General features: G+C 39.4%; 1 protein-coding gene across 4 annotated transcripts in view; it reads right to left on the reverse strand.

The window, feature by feature from the left end:
* Positions 1-26643, reverse strand: part of A1CF (APOBEC1 complementation factor) — a 92766-nt gene that overhangs the window by 23988 nt on the left and 42135 nt on the right. For 3 of the 4 annotated variants that reach the window (XM_007520752.3, XM_007520750.3, XM_060188590.1), the window contains 4 exons: positions 16214-16348; positions 13242-13372; positions 9110-9348; positions 2497-2661 (listed from right to left, as the gene is read on the reverse strand). In XM_007520752.3, the coding sequence (XP_007520814.1) occupies positions 2497-2661; positions 9110-9348; positions 13242-13372; positions 16214-16348 (670 nt within the window). The remainder of the gene's footprint in view (positions 1-2496; positions 2662-9109; positions 9349-13241; positions 13373-16213; positions 16349-26643) is intronic. The other variant, XM_060188611.1, reaches the window with a different exon arrangement.

Here is a 26643-nt window from a genome sequence, read left to right on the forward strand (position 1 = left end):
GTCTTCATATTACTAGGAAACGTGTGGTATTTCACAGCGAGAGAATATCATCTTGTCATTTTACTAATTTGTTTTCAGAATTGGTAAGTCAACAGATCTTCTCATGGTCATCTCTTGCATTTTATAAAAAAAAAAAAAGTGAGTCAGAAGGAACTCACGGGCTATCACAATGTCAAGATACGTTGCTGACCTGCCCCACTTTCCAGCTTGTTGGTGTTTACCTATGTTCAGAACTCAAGCTATTGAAGTGAATGCTCTTCCACCCATCTATGATCAGAGACAAGGTGGTGATGTAAGTCACAATGTGTACAGTGTTGTATCAGGTTCCAAAGTAACATACTGTTTCCCTTTTCACTCAACTCCCCAGAAAGCACTTTGATGTCTCCTTGAAGCTGCTCAGTATCTGTGGCTGCATGCACCATGTCTGTTCTCAGTATGAGGCCATCTCTAGAATGATTCTAGGGTGTTACCTGAATTATCAACTCGTAGGTATGCTAAGAGAAAATTCCCAATTGTGCTATGGATTACTAGAAAGGGAAGTTTTGTAGCTGGCAAAACTCTGACTCCAGTTGTGAAGACGTTTGAGAGAATGTAACTTTACTAGTTTTGTTTTTTTAAAGATATTTATTTATCCCCTTTTTGTTGCTCTTGTTTTTATTGTTGTGGTTACTATTGTTGTTATTGATGTCGTCATTGTTGAGTAGGACAGAGAGAAATGGAGAGAGGAGGGGAAGTCAGAGAGGGGCAGAGAAAGACAGACACCTGCAGATCTGCTTCACCGCCTGTGAAGCGACTCCCCTGCAGGTGGGGAGCTGGGGGCTCGAACCGGGATCCTTGCGTCGGTTCTTGTGCTTCGTGCCATGTGCACTTCACCTGCTGTGTTACCGCTCAACTCCCACTAGTTTTTTTTTTTAAGTACATAATTGAAAGTTTATAATCTGACAGTCTAAATCTCAAGATGTAGAATGTACCTTGCTCTTTCTCACATTGCTGTGTGATGCTCCTAATTGTTTTACATTTCCAGGAACAAATACAATATGTTTTAGAAAGGACAAAATCTCATCTATTGACACCACGCACTTCTCTTTGGCAAGAGAAAAATGACAATATAACACATGTGAACTAAGCAGAAATCCAGGGGCAAGACCAGTGATGTGTTTCAGCAAAGCTCCCCTGTGATTCCAAAGCACGACACTGTTTTAGAGACACCAGATTTTGTAGGACAACTATGACTAGAAGTGAAGCAGACACCTCTAGGCCACACTGGGAAGGAACAGACATTTTCAGGCCCTGTTTTTTTTTTTTTTTTCTTTTTTCTGATTGTCCTTTGTTGCTCCAAATGCCAGTTTAACATTTTCTGGTTAGCCAGGGCTAACCTAAGATCTAATGAGATATTTTTCAGGAATGTATAGCTTTCTCTAAGGCATACAGACTGTAAATTGAGTTTTTAAAGAGTTATCTGCTCACTTCTTGCCATAACTTTTCTTTTTTCTTCTAATACACAGTTATCTATAACCTTAGACCAGTCATCTGGTCCTGTCAGTATCTATGATATAGTTCTGGGTAGATAACACTAAGTGACATAAATCATGGTAAGGTCAGTATAGTATGGTAGATCCTAACCATGGGATTTTAAAATTCAACCAAGCTCCTAAGTAAATTGGTTATAGTAATGATCTATTGCTTTCTTAAACTCTAAGACTGCAAAGAACCTTCCCCATTCTCCTTAAAATCCTATTTCCCCCAGTCCTGGGACCTCTGGGACTTTGCTTGTATTTCTTGGCACCTCTTCCCTTGACCTTTTACCCTGTTAGATGGCTTCTGCTAACCTCGACTAGATCAATACAACTGCTGTCATACCACGTCACACCATGCCACATCCTCCTCACTTTGCACTGTAGCCAGAGACACTAAGCCTGAGATGTCAGCTTCCCAGCTCCAGTAATCTTATATCTTTCCTAACACATGGGACTACCTAGTTCCATTTTAAATGGCACACTTTCAACAAAGTTACAAAGCCTAGATATAGGCTAGGTCCAAGAGGGCTGGGTACATGTATCCAGGTATCTGTAAGTTAGGGCTACCTATATATCTCAAAGTAAAAGTTCTCAGTAGTCATTTAATATTTGATTTAGACCTCATAGTCACTGAAAGCAAGTAGAAAGGCCGAAAGAAGGCATCATAATCTAATCCAATATTTACTACTTAGGCTTAGACACTCTCCTTCATACCCCCTACTTCTCAATCAGTTTATCTACTCAAATAATCACACAAAGAAAGTAAGACATGTCTCCTAAAATATTCTGACAGCACTACTGTCACCCTTTGATAATCTTTAGGAGAAACACTGTATACAATTGGCCACAAGATACACTAGCAAAAAATATACATCAGCTAAAGAGCAATTATTGTCCCTAAGACAACCTTTATCGGAAGCATCAAACAAGTAAATGCAGTTAAACTTATGGTTAACTTATACTCCATGCTGTGTCCTACCTGGTTTAATACTGTTGAACTCTTTCTCAATCATCTCTTCAGAGGTAGATAGCATGAGGTTTCTTACATAAAGAATTTTCACTGAAGACATCGTATCTTCATCCACTTCTACTTCTGGCTCTGCCCAGTCTACTGCAATAGGATGTCCCCATAACTGAATTCTTCCTGTTAAAAAAGGATCACACATTAAATTAAAATTAAATAAATTTTAAAAAAGAAAATAAAGGATCACAAGTATGCTTAGTTGTACATAAGTTAATTATTATCAGCTCAGTTCGTGTTAAAAGTCTTGTAAATTAAACAGACCTCTGAAGTCTTCACTGAACAAGACCAATGTTAAAAAGATGATTATTGATATTGAACAGCCTTCTAAATAAATGTAAGAGTTGTCTAAGAGGTTGTATGACAAGTGGCTTATTATAAGGATTGAATATAAAGGAAAGTAGCATGTGGCTTGAAATTAAACAGAACCAGGACAATGGTGGTCATGTTTGCATCTTGGAATGGCTCTTACAGGGTGAAGCTAGTAGCTGAATGTGAGCTGGAAAAGGAGAGAGAGGAAATAAGTGTACATAAGGCTCAGGCAATTTGACTTCATAAATCATTAGAAAGGTCACTAGGAAATCTATCTGTTGGAATCTGTGTGGCCAGGTGCCGTTGATGAGGCATAAACATAATGGTTTATAAGGGTGAGGGGTAGTGGTACTCAGCCACCTCTCATTAGCTCTCTGTCCCTTGAGTGGGGCTCCCTTCAGCTGTGTGGCCTTCAGTTCTTTGTCAGAACATGGCCAACTTTGGAATCTAGAGAAAAAATTTAAATGTTATATCTTTTTTTACTATCTTTGTTTATTAGATAGAGACAGCTAGAAGTCGAGAGGGAAGAGGTGATAGAGAAAGAGAGACAGAGAGACACATGCAGCCCTGCTTCACCACTTGCCAAGCTTTCCCCCTTTAGGTAGGGATCAGGGGCTCAAACTCAGGTCCTTGGCATTGTAATATGTGCGCTAAACTAGGTGTGCCACCACCCACCCCTAGAGCACTTTATTTTAAAACCAAATTAGTAAGACAGATAGATAAAGAACAGTGAAAGAGTCTATGATAAGGAATTGAACTTTCTTTCTTTTTTTAGAGAAAGAGGAGTTGTTATCCATGGCTATATGCCTTTTTTAAATATTCTTACATTGCAATTTATTGAGTGTTTTGTATCATGCTATATGTCTCCCAGATGTTGCTTATGTTCCTTCTCACAGTGAACCTTTGGAAAGGAGGATGGCATTCTCCATTTCACAGAAGATTTATAGAATGAGTTTTAGAGACAGTAATTTGGCTAGGACAGTTTCACTGCTAGTAACTCTCCTTTTGGGTTTTTGTTTGATTCCTCACATTTTGTGCACATACCTTGTGTGAGTGTATTTTGAAATCATGAGAGTAAGATGAGGGTTAACCCAATTTCTTTTTTGTTTATAGTCAGGCTAGTATATATTTATATAATTTCTAAATTTGACAGGAAATCTTTATATTGTTTCTGAGCAAACTGTCTTCTGAAGGTCATAAAAACCTAAGGCAAATAAAATATGCTTTGTAGTTCTCTGAAAGTAATTGACAGTAATTTCTGTTCTCTGAAATTCTAAAACCCAGTGAAGGGACAGATCCCATAGCTCCCTGAACATAGAGAGGCTCCTAGTGTCCCAGTGGCTCAGCTTCCTTTTTCTGCATTGCATTTCAGTGAATACTTTCTTCCACTATCGTTTTTTCTTCCCTAACCTCCTTTTTATTTCTATCACCTTACTTTCATCCTTACTTTATCCTTCCTTTCATTTTAATTGCCTTAAATTTGCAGAGTTTTGTGAGTTAGTTGATGAGGACATCATCCTCAGAAGTAAGATCGGTAATCTTATGGAAATCTACAAATTCTGACATTTTGATTTCCCTCTGATTGGTCCATGGACCTTTGTAATTGGAGATTACAAGTGGCATGGACTTACAAAAGCAACTTCATTAATTTCACTATATACCTAGTTACTATTCTAACAGGTTGGCTTTTAGCTTCCCAGTATAGGACAATGGTAAACATCCACAACCCTGAAAATTTTGAAAATGCTCAAGAGGACAGATGTGAGATGTACAAGAAGCATAGAAATGTCCCTCAGGGGATTTGGGTGGTAGCACAGCGGGTTAAGCACATGTGGTGCAACGTACAAGGACCGGCGTAAGGATCCCTGTTTGAGCCCCTGGCTCTCCACCTGTAGGGGAGTCACTTCACAGGCAGTGAAGCAGGTCTGCAGGTGTCTATCTTTCTCTTCCCCTCTCTGTCTTCCCTTCCTCTCTCCATTTCTCTCTGTCCTATCCAACAACAACATCAACTACAACAATAAAAAAAAGTCCCTTAGGAGGTCAGTACCGTAAAGGGATGTGAGGACATCTGAAGGGAGACTGAGTCAGCCTACTCTGCCCCTTGAGGAAGTCAGGTCCTGAAATGAGTGCAGCCTAGAATGTTCCCAGCTGTGACCATGGTCTGAGAACTCATACTGATAGGGACTCATACACATAGGCTCCTGTGCTAAATATGAATAGCTATGGGTCCTAGGCTTTGTTCATAGGTTTTCTTCAAGGTTAGGAACTACTCTCTAACCTAATCCAAATTTCTAGCCATTTTATCAACTCAGACACAATCTCATTCAGACAATATTTTTTATCCAGCTCCAAGTAAGGTATCAAACTCAAGCATAAACTACAATAGTCACAGACCCCTAGGAATATACCTAAAATATACTTCATAGCTTCTCTCACCCTAAGATCCCTATTCTCATTTGCTCTAGTCCTACTTTTTGGTTCCTATTCATTAATTGTTTTATCCTGCTTTTTATCTTACCAGCTTTCAGCCACTAGGAAAAGACAGAAACAGGCTAGGGGTATGGATTGACATGCCAATGTCTATGTCCAGTGGAGAAGCTATTACAGAAGCCAGAACTCCTACCTCCTGCACCCCAAAATAATTTTGGTCCACACTTCCAGAGGGGGAGAAATGACAGAAGAAAGATGATCGGGGGGCTGAAATCTCACTCCATCAGGACCATTTACATATAGTAGCAGGTGTAGGTATGACTTGGAAAGGAAAAGGGAACCTTAAAAAAATGGACATTTTTTGTGAAGTGACTCCCCTGCAGGTGGAGAGCTGGAGACTCAAACCAGGATCCTTACACCACTCCCTGCGCTTTGTGCCATGTGAGTTGTAGAAATAATAATTAACCCATATCTGTGACCTTAGGAGAACTGCTGTATCTTCCATTGGAGGGATTGGGGATACAGAATTCTGGTAGTGGGAATGGAGTAGAGTTGTACCCCTGTTATCTTGTAATTTTGTAAGTCAGCACTAAAGCACTAATAAAATAAAAGCAATGTGATGTAAGGATATGGACTTTGAAGTTAGACAAGTTTGAGGATCAAATCAATGATTCTGACTAGGAAACAGAAATTATCCTCAAACTGGAATAGAGAAAGCTGTTTCCTTATATGCTTCCTAGGGATTTGGGGACAACAAAAGAAAATGATTAATATTTGCAGCCAACAAGGAAGATCACTGATGGAGATGCCTATTTCTCGAACTGTGCTTCCAAGATCAGTAGCATTTTTAGTCCTTGCCCTGATTTTACATCATCAAGTTCTCTAGGAGTCATACTGATTCAGGAATGATGGTGGTGGAGCCCTGGAGTCTGCACGTTCATAAATACACCAAGTGCCTCTAGTTCAGAATAACTACTGTTGGGACTTTCCCACAGAGCATCCTGAAAATGCTTCATAAACCTCTGAGCTGAATGCAACTTGATTCCCACATATACCTCGGGAAAGAAGAGTTTTCTTGAGAGAGAGTTGCCATGATTAACCAGGAGATGACTGTGGAGTCATGGATCACTGAGAAACATATATATATACTTATTTTTCCCTTTTTTGTTGCCCTTGTTTTTTATTGTTGTAGTTATTATTGTTGTTGTTATTGATGTCGTTGCTGTTGGATAGGACAGAGAGAAATGGAGAGAGAGGGGAAGACAGAGGGGGGAGAGAAAGACAGACACCTGCAGACCTGCTTCACTGTTTGTGAAGTGACTCCCCTGCAGGTGGGGAGCTGGGGGCTCAAACCAGGATCCTTATGCGCTACCGCCCACTCCCATATGTTTTTTTCTTATCTTCAAATCTGAATTAGTTAAGAGGAAAAGCTTCTTGAGGTCATTTCTTTTTTCTTTCTTTCTTAATTCTTAAAGATCGTCTCACCCTTTCAAACTAGGATCTCAGATGACAATGATTATCACAGTCCTTTCTTGTGTTGTCATGGAATCTAAAATGAGGTCATAGTAATAGCAAAATGGGTCACATTTAATTTTAAATCTCAGTAGGAATAGACCTGTTTGCTCTAGCTGACTTGTTTACCATTGTGCTTCATCTTACTAGTCTGCTCATGAGATAGATTGAGAAGTATCCAGCTGAATGATACTTAGCACAGCTGAGGCCATTTCAAAGGTCCAGAAAACAAGGATTGCCTCATGGTGAAGGTGGGAAGTGAGTGGAGAGAGAGAGGCAACTCCTAATATGACTGTATCTTGGATATAGGGGAAGATGATATTTTGTGCTGGAAGCTGTTTTGGAGGCCCCACTGCTCAAGTCTGTCTGTCCTAGTCGACTCTCAGGTAAAAAAAAAAAAATTTATGCTGTTTTCTTTGAAGAAAGGAAAGTTAATGATGAGTTTGGATTTTCTAGTTCAGAGAACTTTTTCTGATCCTTCTCTAATTCTAGACCCTCTATCATTGTTAATGTTCCTCATTCTTCGGATGTTTTTATATGTATTTTCATAACTCACTAAGGAAAAAAAAGTGATAAATGTGGGCTAAGATAGTGGCAGAGAGTCTCCTGACTGAATGGTGGGTGGGCTGAGGTTTTGGATGTGAGGAGTGAACAGAGACAGAGAGTGGCAGGTCCATCATTAGAGGAGGAGATGCAGTATTAGGAAAACAGGTGACAGAAATGAGTATGTCATGACCTAGGACACTGAGGAGTTTGTCTTGATAGAGGATTTGTTGCAGTGGGGGAGGGAGGGACAACAGTTAGCAAAGACTAAAAGCATTAAAGACTGGGATTATGACAATCACAGGTTTCTGCAAAAAGGACTCAGTGAATCTTCATGGTCTGACTTGTAAATAAGGGATTTACACTGCTCAGTCTATGGACAGACAGAGATGGAATTTCCAAGGATTCTATGAAAAGACATGCTTGAGGGCTATAAGTCTGATGGTGATGTTCAGAGCATAGCAATTAGAAGAATAAGGTCCTAATATAGTGGAAGGTTGGGAAATGCAGATCTCCCTTGATCTGTAGTTGTATCCTGATAAACTTTGTAAATTGAATGCAGAATGCATATGCATTTACAGAATGCATATTCAAGTCTAAAAAGTATTAAGTCAGACCACCATCCATCTGAGGCCATCTGCATACAAGTCTAGACTATAAGGGAAGCTTGAGGATGAGTAGGTATGAAAGAGGATCCGGCAGCAGAGTTGTTGAGGTGGAGGGAGAAGAAAGAGTAACACATGATCACAAACCAGGTGAGGTTAAGTACCATGAGGTTTTCTAGTGAGACAGAAAACTTATGCACGAGTAGTACAGAAGCCCTGAGTGGAAACATCAACTTTAAAGTCTTTGGCTGTCTGCTGGATTTAGAAATGTTTTGGTGTCTGCTTTTATTTTCTTCATTTTGCACTGCCACTCTGATGTCCACCTCCAATTTTGAAAAGTTTGACAGAGATTGTCCTGCCATATATATATTAGAACTAGACAAAAACAGCATAAATCTAGATGCTTTTATTGTTTGTTTTGGTTTGGTTTAATGCTCATGAGAAGGTGATTGCAATGAGCTAGCTTATCATTCTTTTATAATCCAAATACTTTAACCTGTGCGAGTTTTAGCCAATATTTTAGAGTGAATGAGATTTTTATATAATGTTTTTAATACTGCTTATTTATTATTGGATAGAGACAGAGAGAAACTATGGGGGGAGATAAAGTGGGAGAGACAGAAAGACACCTGCAGCCCTGTTCACCTCTCATGAAGTTTTCCCCCTGCAGGTGGGGACCGAGGCCTTGAACCTGGGTCCTTATGCACTGTAGTCTGTGCCCTTAACCGGGTGTGCTATCACCTGCCCCCTTAATTTTTCCTATTAATTTGCCTGAGGAAGTGTCTTGGTGACAATGAGGGTGGGGTCTTCACCGGGGTTGATTACTAGAAATTTCTTGATTTCTAAATTGCATATCCATTAGACTCAATGCATGGGACGGCTTGTGTTCCCTCTCTCTCTTTCTCTCTCTCTCTTAACTAATGTGAAAACTTCATATAACTGAATCCACTATATAATGTATAGATAATAAGGATGAAGAGTTTAAACTATACCAACCAAAATCTTAGAGAGTGCAAAAATAAAGCATTTCATTTTTTTTCGCAAGGAGCTTAGCAGGCTGAGGCACGCACAATGGAGTGAAGGCATCTCACCCCAGGGTTGGGGAGAGAGAGAGAGAGAGAGAGAGAGAGAGAGAGAGAGACAGAGAATTGCAGGGGGGCGAGGCTAACCTGGCAGAAGCTTTCTCCGGGCCATGGCGGCAGCCCTGTGACTTTCGTATTCCACAAAGGCAAAGCCCCGGTTTTTGGTTTTATCTGCAGCACTCGGGTAGACAATGACATCCACAACTCCTTCGGTGACTTTTTTCATTTCTGATAAGATTTCTTCTCTCTTTTTAGTTTTTGGGATTCCTCCAACAAATAAGCGACAATTGTCCACACTGGCACAGACCCCTAAGAGACGCCCATTTCTGCCGAGATAACAGGTATTTTGATTGTGAGATGACATTTTTTTTTAAGACAGACTAGGAATGCATGACCCTGGGCCAGGTATGAAGCAGAGAAATAAGTTCTTTGTCTTTATGGTGCTTGGGTTATTATTATCATTATTTTCTGATAGTTGTGGTTGCTTTTGAAAATATGGAAGGCCTATCAACTTGGGCTCTACATTTTCAAAGGGAGAACTATTTGAAGCTGAATAGTGTCTGCTGTTGTCTTAAGAACAGATGTGAATCCATCTGGTTACTGTCAGTCCCTGCCTAGTGCACTCCTTAATGCACTCACTGTCCCAGACTTTTGTAAAGTCTGGTGTTTCCTTTCTTTACCAAATAGAGAAAAAAGCAACTCTTAGGTGATTGCTATTAAAATATTCCTTGATAGTGAATGCATTTCTCACATATCTTAGAGCCAACATACCAAGACAGAGATAGCAGAATAGGTGTTCCTTTCATTTTATAGATAAAGAACTTGAAACACCAAGAAATTAAGTGACTTGCTCAAGCTGGTCCAGCTTCTCCTTCTTCCTTTAGGAAGTCGGTGTACTTCATTGGTAATTAACTTTTTCTGGGAGACATTTAGCAATATATATCGTTAAGTGTGTAAAGTCTCTGGTAAAATAATATCCCTTATGAGAAAGTGATATTTTGAAATAAAGAAGATGAGTACCGACTTTTTGGTCTAAGGATATGTATAGCTGTGATTTAAAATAGCCTCCAAACTGGAGAGAATCAAGTATTTCAGCATATGGATCTGATGTGCCTCTCACCGAGAGAATACTGATGCCCAGCTTTGACATTTATGCAGTGTGTGTCTTAGCATGCTTGTCCTTTCTGCTTACTAAACAGAAGAGTGACCAACGAGTTAGGTCATTCAAAAACACCTGTTGACTTTTCTAAGTGTTCCATAGTGTGAGTGACACAGCATTTGCCTGAGAACCTCTGTTATAAGAAGGGCATTCATATTACTGAATTCTCTGTAACCATTCTACACAGAAATTTACTGACTACAAAAAAAGATATACTGCTGATTTTTTTCTTTAAAGACGAGTAGATGAGATGAAGATTTTGACATTAAAAGTATATAGAGGAGTCGGGCTGTAGTGCAGCGGGTTAAGCGCAGGTGGCGCAAAGCACAAGGATCGGCATAAGGATCCCAGTTCGAACCCCGGCTCCCCACCTGCAGGGGAGTCGCTTCATAGGCAGTGAAGCAGGTCTGCAGGTGTCTATCTTTCTCTCCCCCTCTCTGTCTTCCCCTCCTCTTTCTGTTTCTCTCTGTCCTATCCAACAACGACGACAACAACAATAGTAACTACAACAATAAAACAACAAGGGCAACAAAAGGGAATAAATAGATAAAATAAAATATATATATATATATATATATATATATATAAAAGTATATAGAAAAACCTAGGAAGATGATTAAAAGTCAAAATGATTCTCTTTGGGAAGCGATTATCAAGGAATGGTTTTAGCCTTTTATTAGTATTTTTTTCCTTTTCGTTTGTATGTTTTGTATATCTGACTTTATGATTTTTGCACTGACACAGAAGTTATTAAAAATAGGTAGTTCCTTAGAAGAAAACATATCTCATCAAGGAAAATACTCAGCCAGGTAAAGGGAGGGATTTTTCAGCTGCCAGTAGTGTAGATGATATTTTCACCAGGATCGTGCTCCTCTCAGTCTCTCTCTGTCTCTATCCAATAATACGTAAATGCTTTTTTCTTTAAAAAAAGATGGCATGACAATTCTGGACATTCTTTGGATATGCTCCATGTCTGTCCCTGGAGAAACAGTGACTCCAAGCAAGTTATAGTTGTTCTCTCTCTTTTTTTTTTCTACAAGAAAGATTCTTCTTCTTCTTCTTCTTCTTCTTTTTTTTTTTTTTTTGTCTCTGTCCTCTGTCAGGACTGACTTTCGACAGTGGGAATCAAGGCAAAACTGACCTGGGATGTCTATTCTGCAACTTTATATTCAACATATTATGCTACTTATTTTTTTTAAATATTTTATTTTAAGGAGAGACAGAGATACAAAGAGAAAGATTCAGAGTTATCAAAGCAGTGATCAGCTCTGGTTTATAGTGTTGCTGTGGGTTGAACCTGGGGCTTCAGAGCCTTAGCATGTGTTATAGTGTTTAGCATAGCCATATTCTGTCTCTCCAGCCCCATGATGCTTAATTTTTTAAAGTAGCTGTGTGCCTTCATTTTATTTCTGAGATCCAGTGTGAACTGACTGGAATACTGGGTAGTAGTATATTAAGTAAGTAATCACAACGACAGGCCTTCTTGATTTCCTACATAGACACTCCTATATCCCTCTGAACTTAAAAGAAAGCTTCATATAACCTGTATTGTTAACAAGACTCAGGCTCCATGAAATACCAAGGCCTAGGGATATAGAACTATAAGATTACACAGCTTTATTTCAATGATAGCTTTTTGTTAAAGTTTTTTTTTTAAATCTTTATTTAGTCAGAAATCCAGAGAGGAGTGGGAGGCAGAGAGACAGAGAGACACCAGCAGCGCTACTTCACCACTCATGAAGCTTTGCTCCTGCAGGTGGGAGACTGGCAACTCGAACCTGGGTCCTTGTGCATTGTGACTTGGCCGCTCCATCAGGTGCTCCTTCACCCGGCCCCAGCTTTGTGCTTTTGAAAGAAGATGAGAGTAATGGGAAGGAAGCAAGAGAAGGAGGAAGAGTGGAGAGACGCCTGCAGCACGACTCCTCTGTTCATGGAGCTTCTCTTCTGTAGGTTGGGACCAGAACTTGAACCCAGATCTTTATGTTTGGTAATGTGTGTGCTCTGCTGGGGGTGCCCCCACACAGCCCCTATAATCCAGCTTATTTCATACCTTTTTTTTATGCATGTATTATTGGATAGAGACAGAGAGAAATGGAGAGGGGGAGGGGAGATAGAAAGGGAGAGAGACAGAGAGACACCTGCAGCCCTGCTTCACTACTCGCTAAGGATTCCCCCTGCAGGTGGGCACCAGAGGCTTGAACCCAGGTCCTTGTGCACTGTAGTGTGAGTGCTTAGCCAGTTACACCACCACGTGCCCCCCCGACCCAAATCCAAATTCTTAAGCATGAACTAAAAAGTTCTCCAACTGTATTGCCCTCAGCTATTGTGTCTTGGGTCTAGCCATGCAGGATTTTTTTTTTCCTTCTAAGACATCAAAATTCCACTTATTTTTGGCTCATTGCTCTTACTATGCTTTTCTTGGGTGGACTGACTTCACTCCAAGTTTGACTGTTATTCAAGTCTCAGATCAAATTTTACCATCCTGTGTAGTATTTCCTTAAATACACCATGTCATAGTAGCCATACATTCTTTACTTTGTCACTCTTCATAGTTTTATATTTTAATCCTCTTTAAAATAATAATATAAATCTGAGTATACACACACATAAATGTGTATTTATACACACATATATGTATATATACACACATATACGTATATATACACACATATATATATACATACTATTAGGATAGATAAGTATGGAATATATCTTATTATTTCCCATATTTTGAAGTATAAGAGTATACACTTAACCCACTGTGCTACCGCCCAAATCCCTGGAGCATAAGAGTATGAAACAGCAGATATTTGAGAAATATGATAATTAAATGGTTTGTATTTCTTTGAACATGCTAGAACTTAGTTAACCATCTTATATAGTGTTGATGTGAAACAACTATTTCATTAAATTGGCTTTCTCCAAGGTGAAAAACTAGCATGTTTTGTTTTTGACTTGGATGCTTTGTATATCCTATCTTCTAACAAGATAAGTTTGGTAGGAGGAGAAATAAAGGTGTGTTACCTGATTTACTTTCAGTGCGGAAAAAGGGAGTCTTACCTAATTTCATAGTTATTAAGTTGCTTGATCGCATTCTTGGCTTCCTGTTTATTCGAGAATGTTACAAAAGCATATCCTCTATTGTTGCCATTAAAATCCATCATCATTCTCATTTCATAAATTTTCCCAATCTACAAGTAATAGAAAAAGGACATTTATAATTATACTTGCAAATGTGTATACACACACAGAGTTTTTGAAGCCTTAGCCTTTGTTCTGACATATTTGGCATATGTGGAAAGATTTACACGTTTTCATACTAGTCTTAGACCCATGATTTTGCTCATGGGCAAAATTAAGGAATGAGTACAAGGTACATTATAATATGAGTTAACAGAATATGTTTCTGATAGACTGAGTGACCATTCATCACACAATTATCTGGGGATTTATACAATGTCATACGGACCCGACAATAAATCTGTCTTCAAAAAGTACACTTCATTGATCAATAGAACAGGCATTTCCGAGGATAGCCTGGGGAACCCTGTTGTCTAAATTTGTAACTTGTAGTGAAATAAGTAAAGAGATAAAAGACAACTACCACATAGTTTCACTCATGTGCAATCTAGAGAACTAATACACATGAACTTGCAAAATCAAACAATCAAAAAAAAAAAACAACAACAAGAAAGTTGCAGACTATTTCGAAGACTTTGTGAGAATTATAGTAGTTATCTTTGGGAGGGGGGAGGGTGGTAGACACAGAACTTGGGTGGTGGGTGCATTGTGGAATTTATAGCCTGTAATCTTACAATCTTGGAATGTACTGTGAATCATAAATAAAAACAAAAGAAAAAAATCTGTAGCTTTGAGGGAAATGTTAGTCTTAACACAACTGCCTCAGTGCTAGGATCTGTACAGGTAGAAGTACTCTGACTCCAGCTTTCCTTCTACTTCAAATATTCTCTAGCTTCCAGACATGGAGACTTAGTAGTCCAAAGAGATCTGAGGGCATTGTAGGGAGAAGAGGCATCATTAAATACATGCCGTGACTTCAGCCTCAACCCATTCAAAGTTATTCAGTGTTGTTTCTCTCCTCGTTAGAAAACAGCTGCTGGTCCCTCTTGAAGCTCATGGTTAAATCTAGTAGATAATTTCCTTGCAGTTAAATCTAGTAGATAATTTCCTTGCAGAATTGAGTCCATACAGGTATGCACACAGTGAGTTTTTGCTTTTGGGGAAAGCAAAAGCTAAAGAGTAGCAGGCGATTTCCTATTAGGTGACTCTAAAAGTCAAAGAAGGGAAGAGAAAGAAAAGCATGGGTGAATCTTGGACTAGGCATAGTCTTTTGCAACAAAGCCAAGGATGCTGGGGTAGGGCTAGGGGATGTTGGGGACTCAGTGCAAGATGGCAGAAGAGGACTTAAGTTGGAGTTGGGAGTGGTGTGCAGATACTTGCCAGGGAAAGATAAGAACTTGCACTATGATTATAAGAAGTGAAGACGGTTCCCTTTTCAAAATATTAATATATAAAGTATCAGAATAGAACAGACGTTAGCGTTTCATCCCCCCTCCTACGGTGGGGAGGGGAGGGAGCTTTCCAGGAAAAGAGTTCAACAAACTTATACAAAGAACTTTATCTTACAAGGGAAACCAATCTTCTCCCTAACCCCCGCCATCGCCATCTTAAACTCAGACAGGAGATGGGCTGATTTCTATCAGTAGTTAAATAACTAGAGAATGAGAAAAGATATATTTAAAATATTGTTTTATCTATTACTAGATGTCCAAATAAGATTGTGAGCCCCCAAAGTATCCAGCCGGTTGAGAAGCTGGGGGAGGTAATAATGCTGCAAAGGAATGCATTAGGGCATACAGTGTTGATTGATGCACCAACACGTTGTTAACCCAAGCTGGGTTAGTGTCCCATTCTGCAGTAGCTAATCAAATGTCTGTTTCCCATCTTTCTACACATTTTCCTGGGTTTGTTCTTGGGGTAAGTGGGTTGTAACAATATGATGACCATCACTATAATAAGCGTTATTTCCTAGCAGAACATAAAATAAGGAAAACTTTCATTTTTTTAACGAAATCTCCTAGGAGTATGGTTGCCCAAATACTACTTGGTAAACTACTAAAAATAATCATCTATGCTCCCTTGAAAAACTTTGTTGTTAACACTGTCGATATTTTAAAGCAAATACGAAATTCAGACTTATAGAAGAATATTTAGGGCTGGGGAAGACAGCGTAACGATTATGCAAAAGACTCTCATGCCTGAGGCTCTGAGGTCCCAGGTTCAATCCCCAGCACCACTATAAGCCAAACTGAGCATGCTCTGGTCTTTCTCTAAAATCAAATAACAGTACAAATATATAAAGAAGACTATTTAATTCTGTCACCATGAGTGTAAGTCTGTTTTCGTTGCCACCAGGTTGCTGCTGGGGTTCAGAATCTATACACTGACTCCACTATCCCTGGCAGCCTTTTTGTTTGTTTGAGGATCTTAGAGACACCCGCAGCATCCATCCACTGCCTGTGAGGCTTTCCTTGTTTCAGGTGGGGACCAGGGGTTTGAATCCAGGTCCTTGAACTATGGGAGTGTGTGTGTTCTACGGGGTGTGCTACCATCTGGCCTCCAAAATGGCAATCCTTATGATCTCATATTAAATATCAAATTCGAACAATATTATTATATTATAGGCAGATTGCTGTCGTTCTATCCTAGATTGAAAGGCTCAGTGAGTCCTCAGTGAGACAGATGCTCTTGTCAGTGGAGATAGAGGAGTGGAGATAGAGGTTTGAAAGTCATCCGCAAGAGTTATAGGACAGAACTGAATCATGGCAGTGATTGTAAAATGAGCCTTGCCAGTGCTGAGAAGGCTTTGTCATTGCTCTGGAGTAGGGCATGGCAGATGAAACAGAAACCATCACCGACAACGGAGAATGAGGCTGACAAAGTCAAAGTTGAGAAAGTAGCACTTTTCTATTAAAAGGTGGGGCGATGTATATCATTCACTTTGAACTCACTTTTTCACATAATGGGATAAGTTCATCCTCAAAGAGATCTCGGGGAAGTTTTCCGATAAAAATCTCACAGCCCCTTTCTGGTGGGGCAGCATCCCAGCCGGGAGGAGGACCACCATATTTCCTTTGTCCATTTTCCTGCAAATCCAGAGTGATTTGTGTTCGAGAGAGAAAAGAAAACAAAGTATTGAGTTGTTTACTATATTTTGAAATCCCTTCATATTAATACTATTTATTTTAGTGAAGTAACAGGGGAACACTGGTCAGAGAAGAGCCAGCAAAGTCTCTTGTGTGAACCTCAACCCACGCTCTGTGCTCGGCCAAGACACACATTGTGAAAACTGGTAAGATGCCACATAAATATAGCAGGTTATTGAATTCCTTGTTGTCATTTAATATTACCAAAACCCGATGATGGAAAGGTTTGATTATAACTTGAACTCGGGGATCTCATTCGTCCTTCAAGGCTATGTGGTGTGGAGGCATGGATTCTGAACTAGGCTCTTGATGCCAACAAATCACTAACTGTGAGCCCTTGTGCGAGTGGTTTTGAACATCAGTTTTATCATAAGCAAAGTGGCAATAATATCGTTACTGATTAATGAAGATGATGTACCAAATACACTTTAATAACTCTAGTCAGGAGCTGTATAGAGCAGTAATCTGTTCTCGCGTCTGTGCAGTGTGATGTCCTAAATAGAAGCATTATATAGATGCAGCATTACATAATTTGAAGGCGTAGACTAGTTAATTTGGGGGTTTTGGGGTGGGGAGGGATTCAAATATTCTGTAACATTACTGTTCTCAGTCCAAATAGAATTAGTTTTCCCCATCTCCACTCCCTCTAATTTGTCTAAATTACTGGTAAACTCAGTGTCTCTTTTTGAGGACTGGCTTGGTAATGAGTGTATTTTTCTAGAGGTTAGAAATCTCCCATTAGTGGTGGATTAATTCACCACTATTGGTCTGAAATAGTTCATTGACTAGGGGAAGGTAAATGAACTTTTCTTTATATAAAGTCAAAATTCTCTGCCTGTACTATGATTTTTGGAGAAAGAAAAAGTAAGAGACCAACTGTCTATATGAATTCTAGTTGATACTCAAACACTTTCACACTATAAGATGATATACACTGTTGAAAAATTAATATATAAGATAACAAGGACAATTCCCCAATGTGTCACTTGATTTATCTTGAAGGAGTTATTATTAAAGTTCTTTTTATCCCTTTCAAACTGTATATTTTGAAGACATGTTAGTTATTTAAAGGTGTTTATAATAGTTATTTAAAATTAAAGTAAAGCAACTTCTAGTTTCACTGTTAAATCTTTACGTATACCAAGGCAGTCTTTCCCTTTCTTTTATATGTGAGTGCAATAACTTTTTATTATTTCACTTTCGATAGAGACATCTACTTTAGTTATTTATTTAGCCTCCTGGTTTATTGCTGGGGCTCGGTATCTGCACTATGAATCCACTGTTCCTGTGGCCATTTTTTCCCCCATTTTTTTTGAGTAAGACAGAGAAATTGAAAAAGGAACAGAAGACAGAGAGGGAGAGAGAAAGTTAGACACCTGCAGACCTGCTTTACTGCTTATGAAGCTTCCCCCTTGCAGGTGGGGAGCCGGGGGCTGCAACTGGGATCCTTGTATGGGTCCTTGTGCTTCATACTATATGCACTTAACCCAGTGTGCCACAGCCCAACCCCTGAGATAGCTATTTTAGATAGAGAGGAAGAGAGAATGAAACACTATAGCATCATAATGCCTTTCAAATATATATATTCTTGGATAGAGGCAGAAATTGAAAGGGGAGGGGGGAGATAGAAAAAGAGACAGAGAGATACCTACCGTCCTGCTTCCTCACTCCTGAAGCTTTCAGGGACCTGCAAGAGGAGTCCAGAGGCTTGAACCTGTGTCCTTGCACACTGTAATGTGTGCACTTAACCAGCTGTACCACTCACTACCTGGTCCCCCAAACGTCCTTCAATGTGGTGGGGGAGAGGCACAAAGGTTTTTGGGACCACATGGCCATAAGTTCTATCAGTGGCTGTGATCACCTCCTCACTCCTAGCCGTTTATAGGGTCTAAATGTGTAGGTGAAGGTGTCAGGCACATGCCCTGTCTCACCTTCCTTACTTTCTGACTTGCACAACTGAGTATCTTTCTAGCTGACTAAATATTTAAATGTTTGTCTCAAGAGTTCTTGTATTTTTTTTTTTTATGTTTATATGCTTACAAGATTACCTAAGTCACAGAACTTTGGTATTACTGACTGAGGATTTGAAACCAGGCAGTCTATTTTCCTGGCCCTTCAGCGTAGTGCCTACCTTATGCAGGGTCTTTTAACAGATCCATACATTTAAATACCTATTAGTGAAAAAATAGATATGATTCCATTAAATTTCAATTTCTCTGCCATCTGGAAAACCCTTTCCAATTTCCAATCTTTTTATACACATTTTTGGAAAGGGCACATCTTCTTTTATTTAAACTTTTTAAAATTTTATTTATTTTATTTTCCCTTTTGTTGCCCTTGTTGTCTTTTTACTATTGTTGTAGTTATTATTATTATTATTGATTTCATCCTTGTTGGATAGGACAGAGAGAAATGGAGAGAGGAGGGGAAGACAGAGAGGGGGAGAGCAAGACAGACACCTGTAGACCTGCTTCACTGCTTGTGTAGCGACTCCCCTGCAGGTGGGGAGCTAGGGGCTCAAACCAGGATCCATCTGCTGGTCCTTGTGCTTTGTCCCACGTGCGCTTAACCCGCTGCGCTACCGCCAGACTCCCGGGGGCATATCTTATATCTGTTGCTTGCAGAGAGGCAGTATCTATGCCAAACTACAGTTCACCTGCCTGGGTCAACTCTCCTTATCTAGCTGATGATATGACCCCTGTAGTGCCGTTTGTATGTATCTGAAATGTCTAGGGACATACTTACCCAGCACGTAACTGGAGTAAGTCTGACATAAATTTGGTACTGCCTTTGTTCACCACATAGAGAAAACCAAATCTCTCTGTAATCCTATTGTGACCATTCCAGAAATTCTTTCACAAAGTTTGTCTGATTTAAAATAAACAGACGGGGAGACGGTTGGTAGCACAACGGGCTAAGCTCACGAGGCACGAAACACAAGGATGGGCATAAGGATCCCAGTTTGAGCCCCCGGCTCCCCACCTGCAGGGGAGTCGCTTCACAGGTAGTGAAGCAGGTCTGCAGGTGTCTGTCTTTCTCTCTCCCTCTCTGTCTTCCCCTCCTCTCTCCATTTCTCTCTGTCCTATCCAACAACAATGACAACAACAATAACTACAACAACAATGAAAAACAACAAGGACAATAAAATGGAAAATGAAAAAAAAATGATGTGGGAAGAAAATTCTTTTTAAAAAACAATATAAAATAAACAAACGGTCAACAGATTGATCTTTCTCAATTGACATTCAACTTTTCTTTTGCTGCAAGTGCTGTAAATGGCATGAAGCTGTTTTCTCTGTGTTGAAGAAATAGCTTTCTTATATGTCCAAATAACTGGCAGGAGAGTTTATTTTCTTCCTCTGGTTTCTATAAACACTTGGAAGAAAATCCCCAAGAATATATTCTAAGGTCATGATGCATCTGATGAGTTCAGCAATGCCATGAAGTTCAGGCACAGGGTGGGGTGCAAGTGAGCCTGCCCAGTGGGCTTGGAATGCACTGGGGCAGTGATCCAGGCCAATTTATGACAGGCGCTGGGCATTAGTCATGGGGTTAGAATAGATGTCCATTACTCAGATAGCAGAGTGGGGACCTGGGTGGCTGGTATTTTAGGCTGGGTATTTATAGCTGGAGAGTTGAAAATAAAACAGTTCTAACTGCTCTTTCTCCTCCTGGCTGTCCTAGTGATATGTGTTCCCTCTAAGAATTGTACATGTATTAATAGTCCAGAGAGAATAAAAGAGAGGTCTTTGTTTTCCTTGAGAAAATGTTCATTCAACTCTGGGAACTTTTATTTTTATTTATTTATTTTTTTCTAGTAGAAGACTTAGAAATAATTTACTTGAACTTAGTCCTACAAGGATAAGTGAAAATCTTTAAACTTGGCAAATTCAGAATTGAAGGCCTAATTATAGCTGCAAATCCAGTGGTTTTATTTAAATATCAGCATAGAACCTATCTAGTACATTCCGAGAGCATGTGAAAGCTTCTTGTGTGACAGATACTTTAATCTTTTCAGAATGTAACCACAGAGTTCTTCGTAAGAGATTGTGAATATCATCTCTTCACCTCAGATCATATAGGCTTCTTTCACTCCTGAACATCATATCCTAACCTGTAAGTTTCATGGCTACCTAGCATCTGAACTTTTTATCTACTGGGAAATCAGCCCACGATGCTTTCTCTAGGAGTTAATAACACCAGGGATCTGCTTCCATTATAGCAGAGACAGTCATTAATGAAGTAAGGTAACACTTGAGTCCCCACAAAGAGATGGCAATTATGTGACCTTTCTGTTGAGCACTTGGTGATAGTACATTTTATTATTTCAGGTTTGTACTGTCGTTTTCAAATTTGCAAGTGAAAGCTTGCTTTTAAAACTGGATCTGTATATCTAAGTTTTTTATGAACTTCCTAAATAAGTTTTTTTCCCTGCTTAATCAGACAGGATTGAATTGCCATTATATATGATAGCAATGATAGCTAAAAGAACAGTTTACCCTAGGGGGTCAGGCAGTGGTTCTGTGGGTTGAGTACACATGGCACAAAGTGCAAGGACTGGCTTAAGGATACTGGTTCGAGCCCCAGCTCCCCACCTGTAGGAGAGTCACTTCACAGGTGGTGAAGCAGGTCTGCAGGTGTCTTTCTCTCCCCTTCTCTGTCTTCCCCTCCTCTCTCCATTTCTCCCTTTCCTATCCAACAATAATGACATCAATAACAATAATTAATAATATCAACCACAACAATAAAACAAGGGCAACAAAAAGGGGAAAAAACCCAGTTTACCCTAAAGGAGTCAGACACTCTGCTGAATATTAACATATGCTAACTCATTTAATCTAAAAAACAAAAATCTGTAGGGTAATACTATTATTTTCACTTTACAGAGGAGGAATCCAAGATACGGCATTCATTTAAAGTCTTTTTTTTTAAAAAAAAAAAAGGCTTTTAAGATTTTATTTCTTTATTCATGAGAAAGACAGGAGGAGAGAGAGAAAGAACCAGACATCACTCTGGTACATGTGCTGCCGGGGATTGAACTCAGGACCTCAAGCATGAGAGTCCAATTATCTACTGCACCACCTCCCGGACCACTCATTTAAAGTCTTATAAGCATAAAGTTATGAAGACAAAAAAGTTTAAATCTTGTTATGGGGTTTGCTATTATGAGCCTTTGGTTTTTGCACCGGGTCTTTGGAAAAGTCATGGTTCAGTTTTGCGTAGAAAAACAGAAAAGTATGTCAGGACTTTTCTGATAACCCAATATTACTCAAAATATTTGTATCACAAGTGAGAAAAACGACCCAGAGATATCTGCCTTGCCTAAAGCCACACTGCTTTCATTATTTTATATCAAAAAATTACTAAAAGGCCTTGTGAGTCTTGTTCTGGAGAACTTCATGACATATACAGTGCTCGAAAGCGGAGTTGAGTTTTCAGACATGAAAGTCTCATGATTCTACGTGTTTTGTATCAAGCCCACTCCACTGCTCAACGTCACCAAACATGGAGACTAGGTGACTTGCTCCCATTAATGAGCCCCTGTAGCAACGGAAAGGATACAGATTAATCAGCTGATAGTCAACTGCCCCTCTCCCCCATTAGTGATTTCCTTCAATGGTTCTTTGGCAAAATTATATTTCAAAACCCGTAATCATTTTTATGGTTTTCTTTAGTTCTTTGTCTTTTCTTGCCCAAAAGGTGAGCAATTATAAATATTCCATTTCAAACTGCTTTTAGATGTCCTCCCCCAACTCATTTCCCAGTGGACTGTGTTTGTTTTGTTTTTGGCTCCTGTTCTCCAAGGTGCTGGAAACACTATCAATGCTTGACAACATTTTCAACATCAACAGATAGGCTAGTCACCAGCACCAGAAAAGTGCCTCTCTGATCAGACCCCTGGAAATTGGTCACACAATTGATGACAATGTTTTGACTTTGTAGCAATTATCCTGTTTTTTTCCAGTTCTTGATTTGTGAGATTTAATGGATTCTTCATTAGACACTATTTCTATTTCTTTCTTTCTATATACCATCACACACTCACACACACACACTCACACACACACACACACACACACACACACACACACACACACACACACACACACATCATTGTGCGATAGTTATGTTTTAATGATCTTTGCAAGCCTTTAAGACATGCATGGCAAATATTTTTCCAAAATTCGAAAGAGCAATGACAATAGGGTTAAGATTTGTAGGGAAGTGGAACTATAGTTAGAAGCAAAAAGAGGAACTAGAACATGAGCATCATATGCAAATCAGGCTTTAGTGCCATGATCCCATCCAGGCCCGTGTTTCTGACACTGGGATGTGAGCTGGTGGTCCAGAGAGCCGGACAAAGAGCCACAGCCTTGTGCTTCCTCCGTAGAGTGGTCATTCTATTTGATGCCCAACCCCGGCTCCTTCTTAGGGTGAGGCACTCATCTTCCCAGCTGAACCAGCTTGCCCCTGAGTGCTGTCTCTACTCTCTACTTACCACACTCTCATCATTTCAATTCTGACAAATCAGGGAACCGGACGAGACATTAAATCTTTCCTGACTTCAACTCCTACATTTACATGCGATAGCATTTAACTAGGTGACTATAAAGGTCATGTGATGGTGTTAGACTGCTTGTGAAAGGGAGGCTGACTTTGACATCATATTGAAATGTGGGTAGGGGGTCGGGCGGTGGCATTGGGTTAAGCGCCCATGGGCGCAAAGAGCAAGGATAAGGATAAGGATCCCGGTTCGAGACCCCGGCACCCCACCTGCAGGGGAGTCGCTTCACAGGTGGTGAAGCAGGTCTGCAGGTGTCTGTCTTTCGCTCCCCCTCTGTCTTCCTCTCCTCTCTCCATTTCTCTCTATCTTATTCAACAACAAACAACATCAACAATAACAATAATAACCACAAGGCTACAACAACAAGGGCAACAAAAGGGGGAAAAATGGCCTCCAGGAGCAATGGATTCATGGTGCAGGCACTGAGCCCCAGCAATAACCCTGGAGGCAAAAAAAGAAATGAGGGTAAATGTTCATTTTTGAACTCAGTTTGGACATTTTTGAACTAGTCAATAAGATCTTGAAGGGGAAGGATCCTATAACTAATTTGAAAAGCAATGCATTTGCAATTGTGTATACATTACACCTATTCTGTTAATGACTTGGTGACTTTCTTTTTATTTATTTTTTAATTATCTCTATTTATTTATTGGATAAAGACAGGCAGAAATCGAGAGGGAAAGGGATGATAGGGAGGGAGAGAGACAGAGTGGCACCTGCAGCCATGCTTCACTACTTGTGCTATCAAACCTGGGTCCTTGCACATTGTAACATGTGCACTTAACTAGGTGCACCATCACCTGGCCCTGACTTGGTGACCTTCTTTGCACTAATTCTGTTTGTTCCTTAAAGAAACTTATTTTCAGCAGGGACTCTCCAGGTTTGAGCTTAGCCCCTACTGCACTGAAGAGAGAAAGTTATTTCTCTCTGTCTCTCTCTGTCTCTCTCTGTCTCTGTCAGATGTTTCTATATCAAGAAGTCAGCCTGGAGCAGTGACATCCCAGTGATGAACAAAAAGAGAAATAAAACATAAAATTATAAATAAAAAAAAACATTCACACACACAGTGTCACACGTAATTTACTGATGGAATATCTGTGTGATTTCTCACAAATGGAAAGAAAAGAAAATCATAATCAAATGCTAACTAGACTTCATCTGCTGAGAGGACTAATCATTAGTCCTGTTCTCATTGTTTAAAAAAAAATAGCAGGGACAAAAAAATTGTTTTAAGACATAACAACTAACATTAATCATGAGAAAAACTGAAAGAGAATTGAAGCAGAATAATTTGATCACCAGGAAAACTATTTAATGCTGTGCCACTGTTACATTCATTTAATAATCTCAGCGCTCTGCTTTGCACCTCTAAGAAATGTCTTAAAAAGAAGACAGCTGTTAAAGTCCTACACAAATTCATGACATAGCTCTTACGACCACACTTTTTCTCCTTTGCTTTTTTATGTAGTAAGCTATCTTTGTATCTCATAAATGATAAATGTAGATTCTGAAAACGAAGGTGCACTTATATTTTTGACTATTGATCAATATAAAACAAATAGGTGACAAATAAAAACATCCGGGGCCTGATGGTGACACACCTGCTTGAGCCATATGTTATAATATGCAAAGGTCCCAGTCCCTACTTCCAGGGAGAAAGTTTTGCAAGTGGTGAAGCAGTATTGCAGGTGTCTCTGTCTGTCTGTCTCTCTCCCTCTCTATCATGCCCTTCCCTCTTGATTTCTGGCTATCTCTATTCAGTAAATAAAGGAAATTTAAAAAAATGAAACAGAACAATAAAACAAAATAAGATAAAATAGAATAAAATCATCCTGAAGTTGCCTGTAAGCCAAGCCCAACGCTGAAAGACACAGTCAGGTCTCTGCCTCACTTAAGCATGAAGTTTGCATTGCTATCTAAGCTGTGAAAATTGTTTTCTCAAGTTTGCCTGAAGACTGAAATATTTACCTCTAACATCATTCTGGGCAAATCACTAACCTGTTTAGAAATAGTTACTTTTGTGTCTTCTGTCTTCTGCAAATAGCTAGATTGAAGTTTGTGATAAAATCGCCAACACTGGTTTAACCAGAACAGATTCACTGGCATTGTTAACTCTAAAACATGGCTGTTGCACAACTGGCAAACTGGTTGCCACTTTATTTATTTATTTATTTATTTATTTTCTAATTCGTTTTTAAAATTTCTTTATTGGGGAATTAAAGTTTTACGTTCAACAGTAAACACAATAATTTGTACATGCATAACATTTTCCAGTTTTCCATATATCAATACAAAACCCATTAGGTCCTCTGTCATCCTTCTTGGACCTGTATTCTCTCCACCCACCCACCCCAGAGTCTTTTACTTTGGTGCAATATGCCAATTCCAGTTCAGGTTCTACTTGTGTTTTCTTTTCTGACCTTGTTTTTCAAGATCATCTCATATTGCCATTGCCGCTTTAAATAGTGGGTTCTAAGCTATAGTTTCTTGTTGTAAGTGGTTATCTAAGTATTGTAAGCTGACATATGAGTAATATGGCTTGTTGGCATAATTGATCATGGAGACTGTGTTAGTATAACGTCAAACCAACTAAATAATTCCAGAATCACACTTGACACTTGGATGGCATGGGCAGATCAGAGGTTAGACCTTTCTTGCATAATTCTCTGCTTGCTTTTTATTAATGGTGGAATGAAAGAGTCTGTATGTAATCTGATAAAGATTAAAGATCTTTATTATAGTTCAGTTTTTTTAAACCTTTATCTACAACCATGTTCAAAAGATAATATTCTACTTTAGGGATCTTAGGTTAGTGAAATATATATATTTTCCCCACAAGCATAGATGTCTTTTTTTTGAAAAGACACTTAGTAGTTATGCTTATGTGATACTTAGCAGTTGTGACAAATAGCTCTTTGGACTGATGTGACCCTTTTAAAAATATTTTATTTATTTTATTTTTGAGAGAGATGCAAAGAGAGAGAGAGAGAAACACCAGAGCACTGCTAAGCTTTAGCTTATGGTGGTGCAGGGGATTGAACCTGAGACTTTAGAGTCTCAGGCATAAGAAGCTGTTTGCATAACCATTGTGCTATCTGCCCCACCCCTTTGTGTGATCCTTCCTTTGCCCTCTTACTCAGAGCTACCACTTGCCCATTAAGCAGGGTTAGGAAGGTTGGCAGTTGGTACCTTGAGTACACCTGGTACGTTCATTGTGAGGGAAGGATCTGAAACACCCAGAGGTCCTGGCCTGTTGAGGCATTGCATTCTGCGTTTCCCAGGTGTTTGCTTTCATTTCCTGCTTTTTGCTTTTTGAGCTGTGTTCTTTCTCAAGTTCTGTCTGTATTTTTATATTCTGTGTTCTGTCAGGTGGAACGTTTGCTATCAGGTTTTTTTTTTTTTTTTTTTTGAAAGAGTAAGGCTTCAGAGAAGGGCTTTTCCTGCAGGTGACACTCTCCTGAAGCACTTCCTAAAGTCTTCGTAGGCAAGTGTTGATCGAGATGCTTATTCATCTTTACTTTCTTTTCCCCCAGGAGCTCATTCATCAGAAAACTCGGAATGTCTTTGTAAGATTTGGGATGTATATGATTGATATTATTAAGTATATTGTTACACACTATCTGAATGGTGAAGAACACCTACTGTTAGAATCATGTTTACTGTTAAGAAT

This window comes from Erinaceus europaeus, chromosome 1 (assembly GCF_950295315.1).
Source record: "Erinaceus europaeus chromosome 1, mEriEur2.1, whole genome shotgun sequence".
Classification (NCBI taxonomy): domain Eukaryota; kingdom Metazoa; phylum Chordata; class Mammalia; order Eulipotyphla; family Erinaceidae; genus Erinaceus; species Erinaceus europaeus.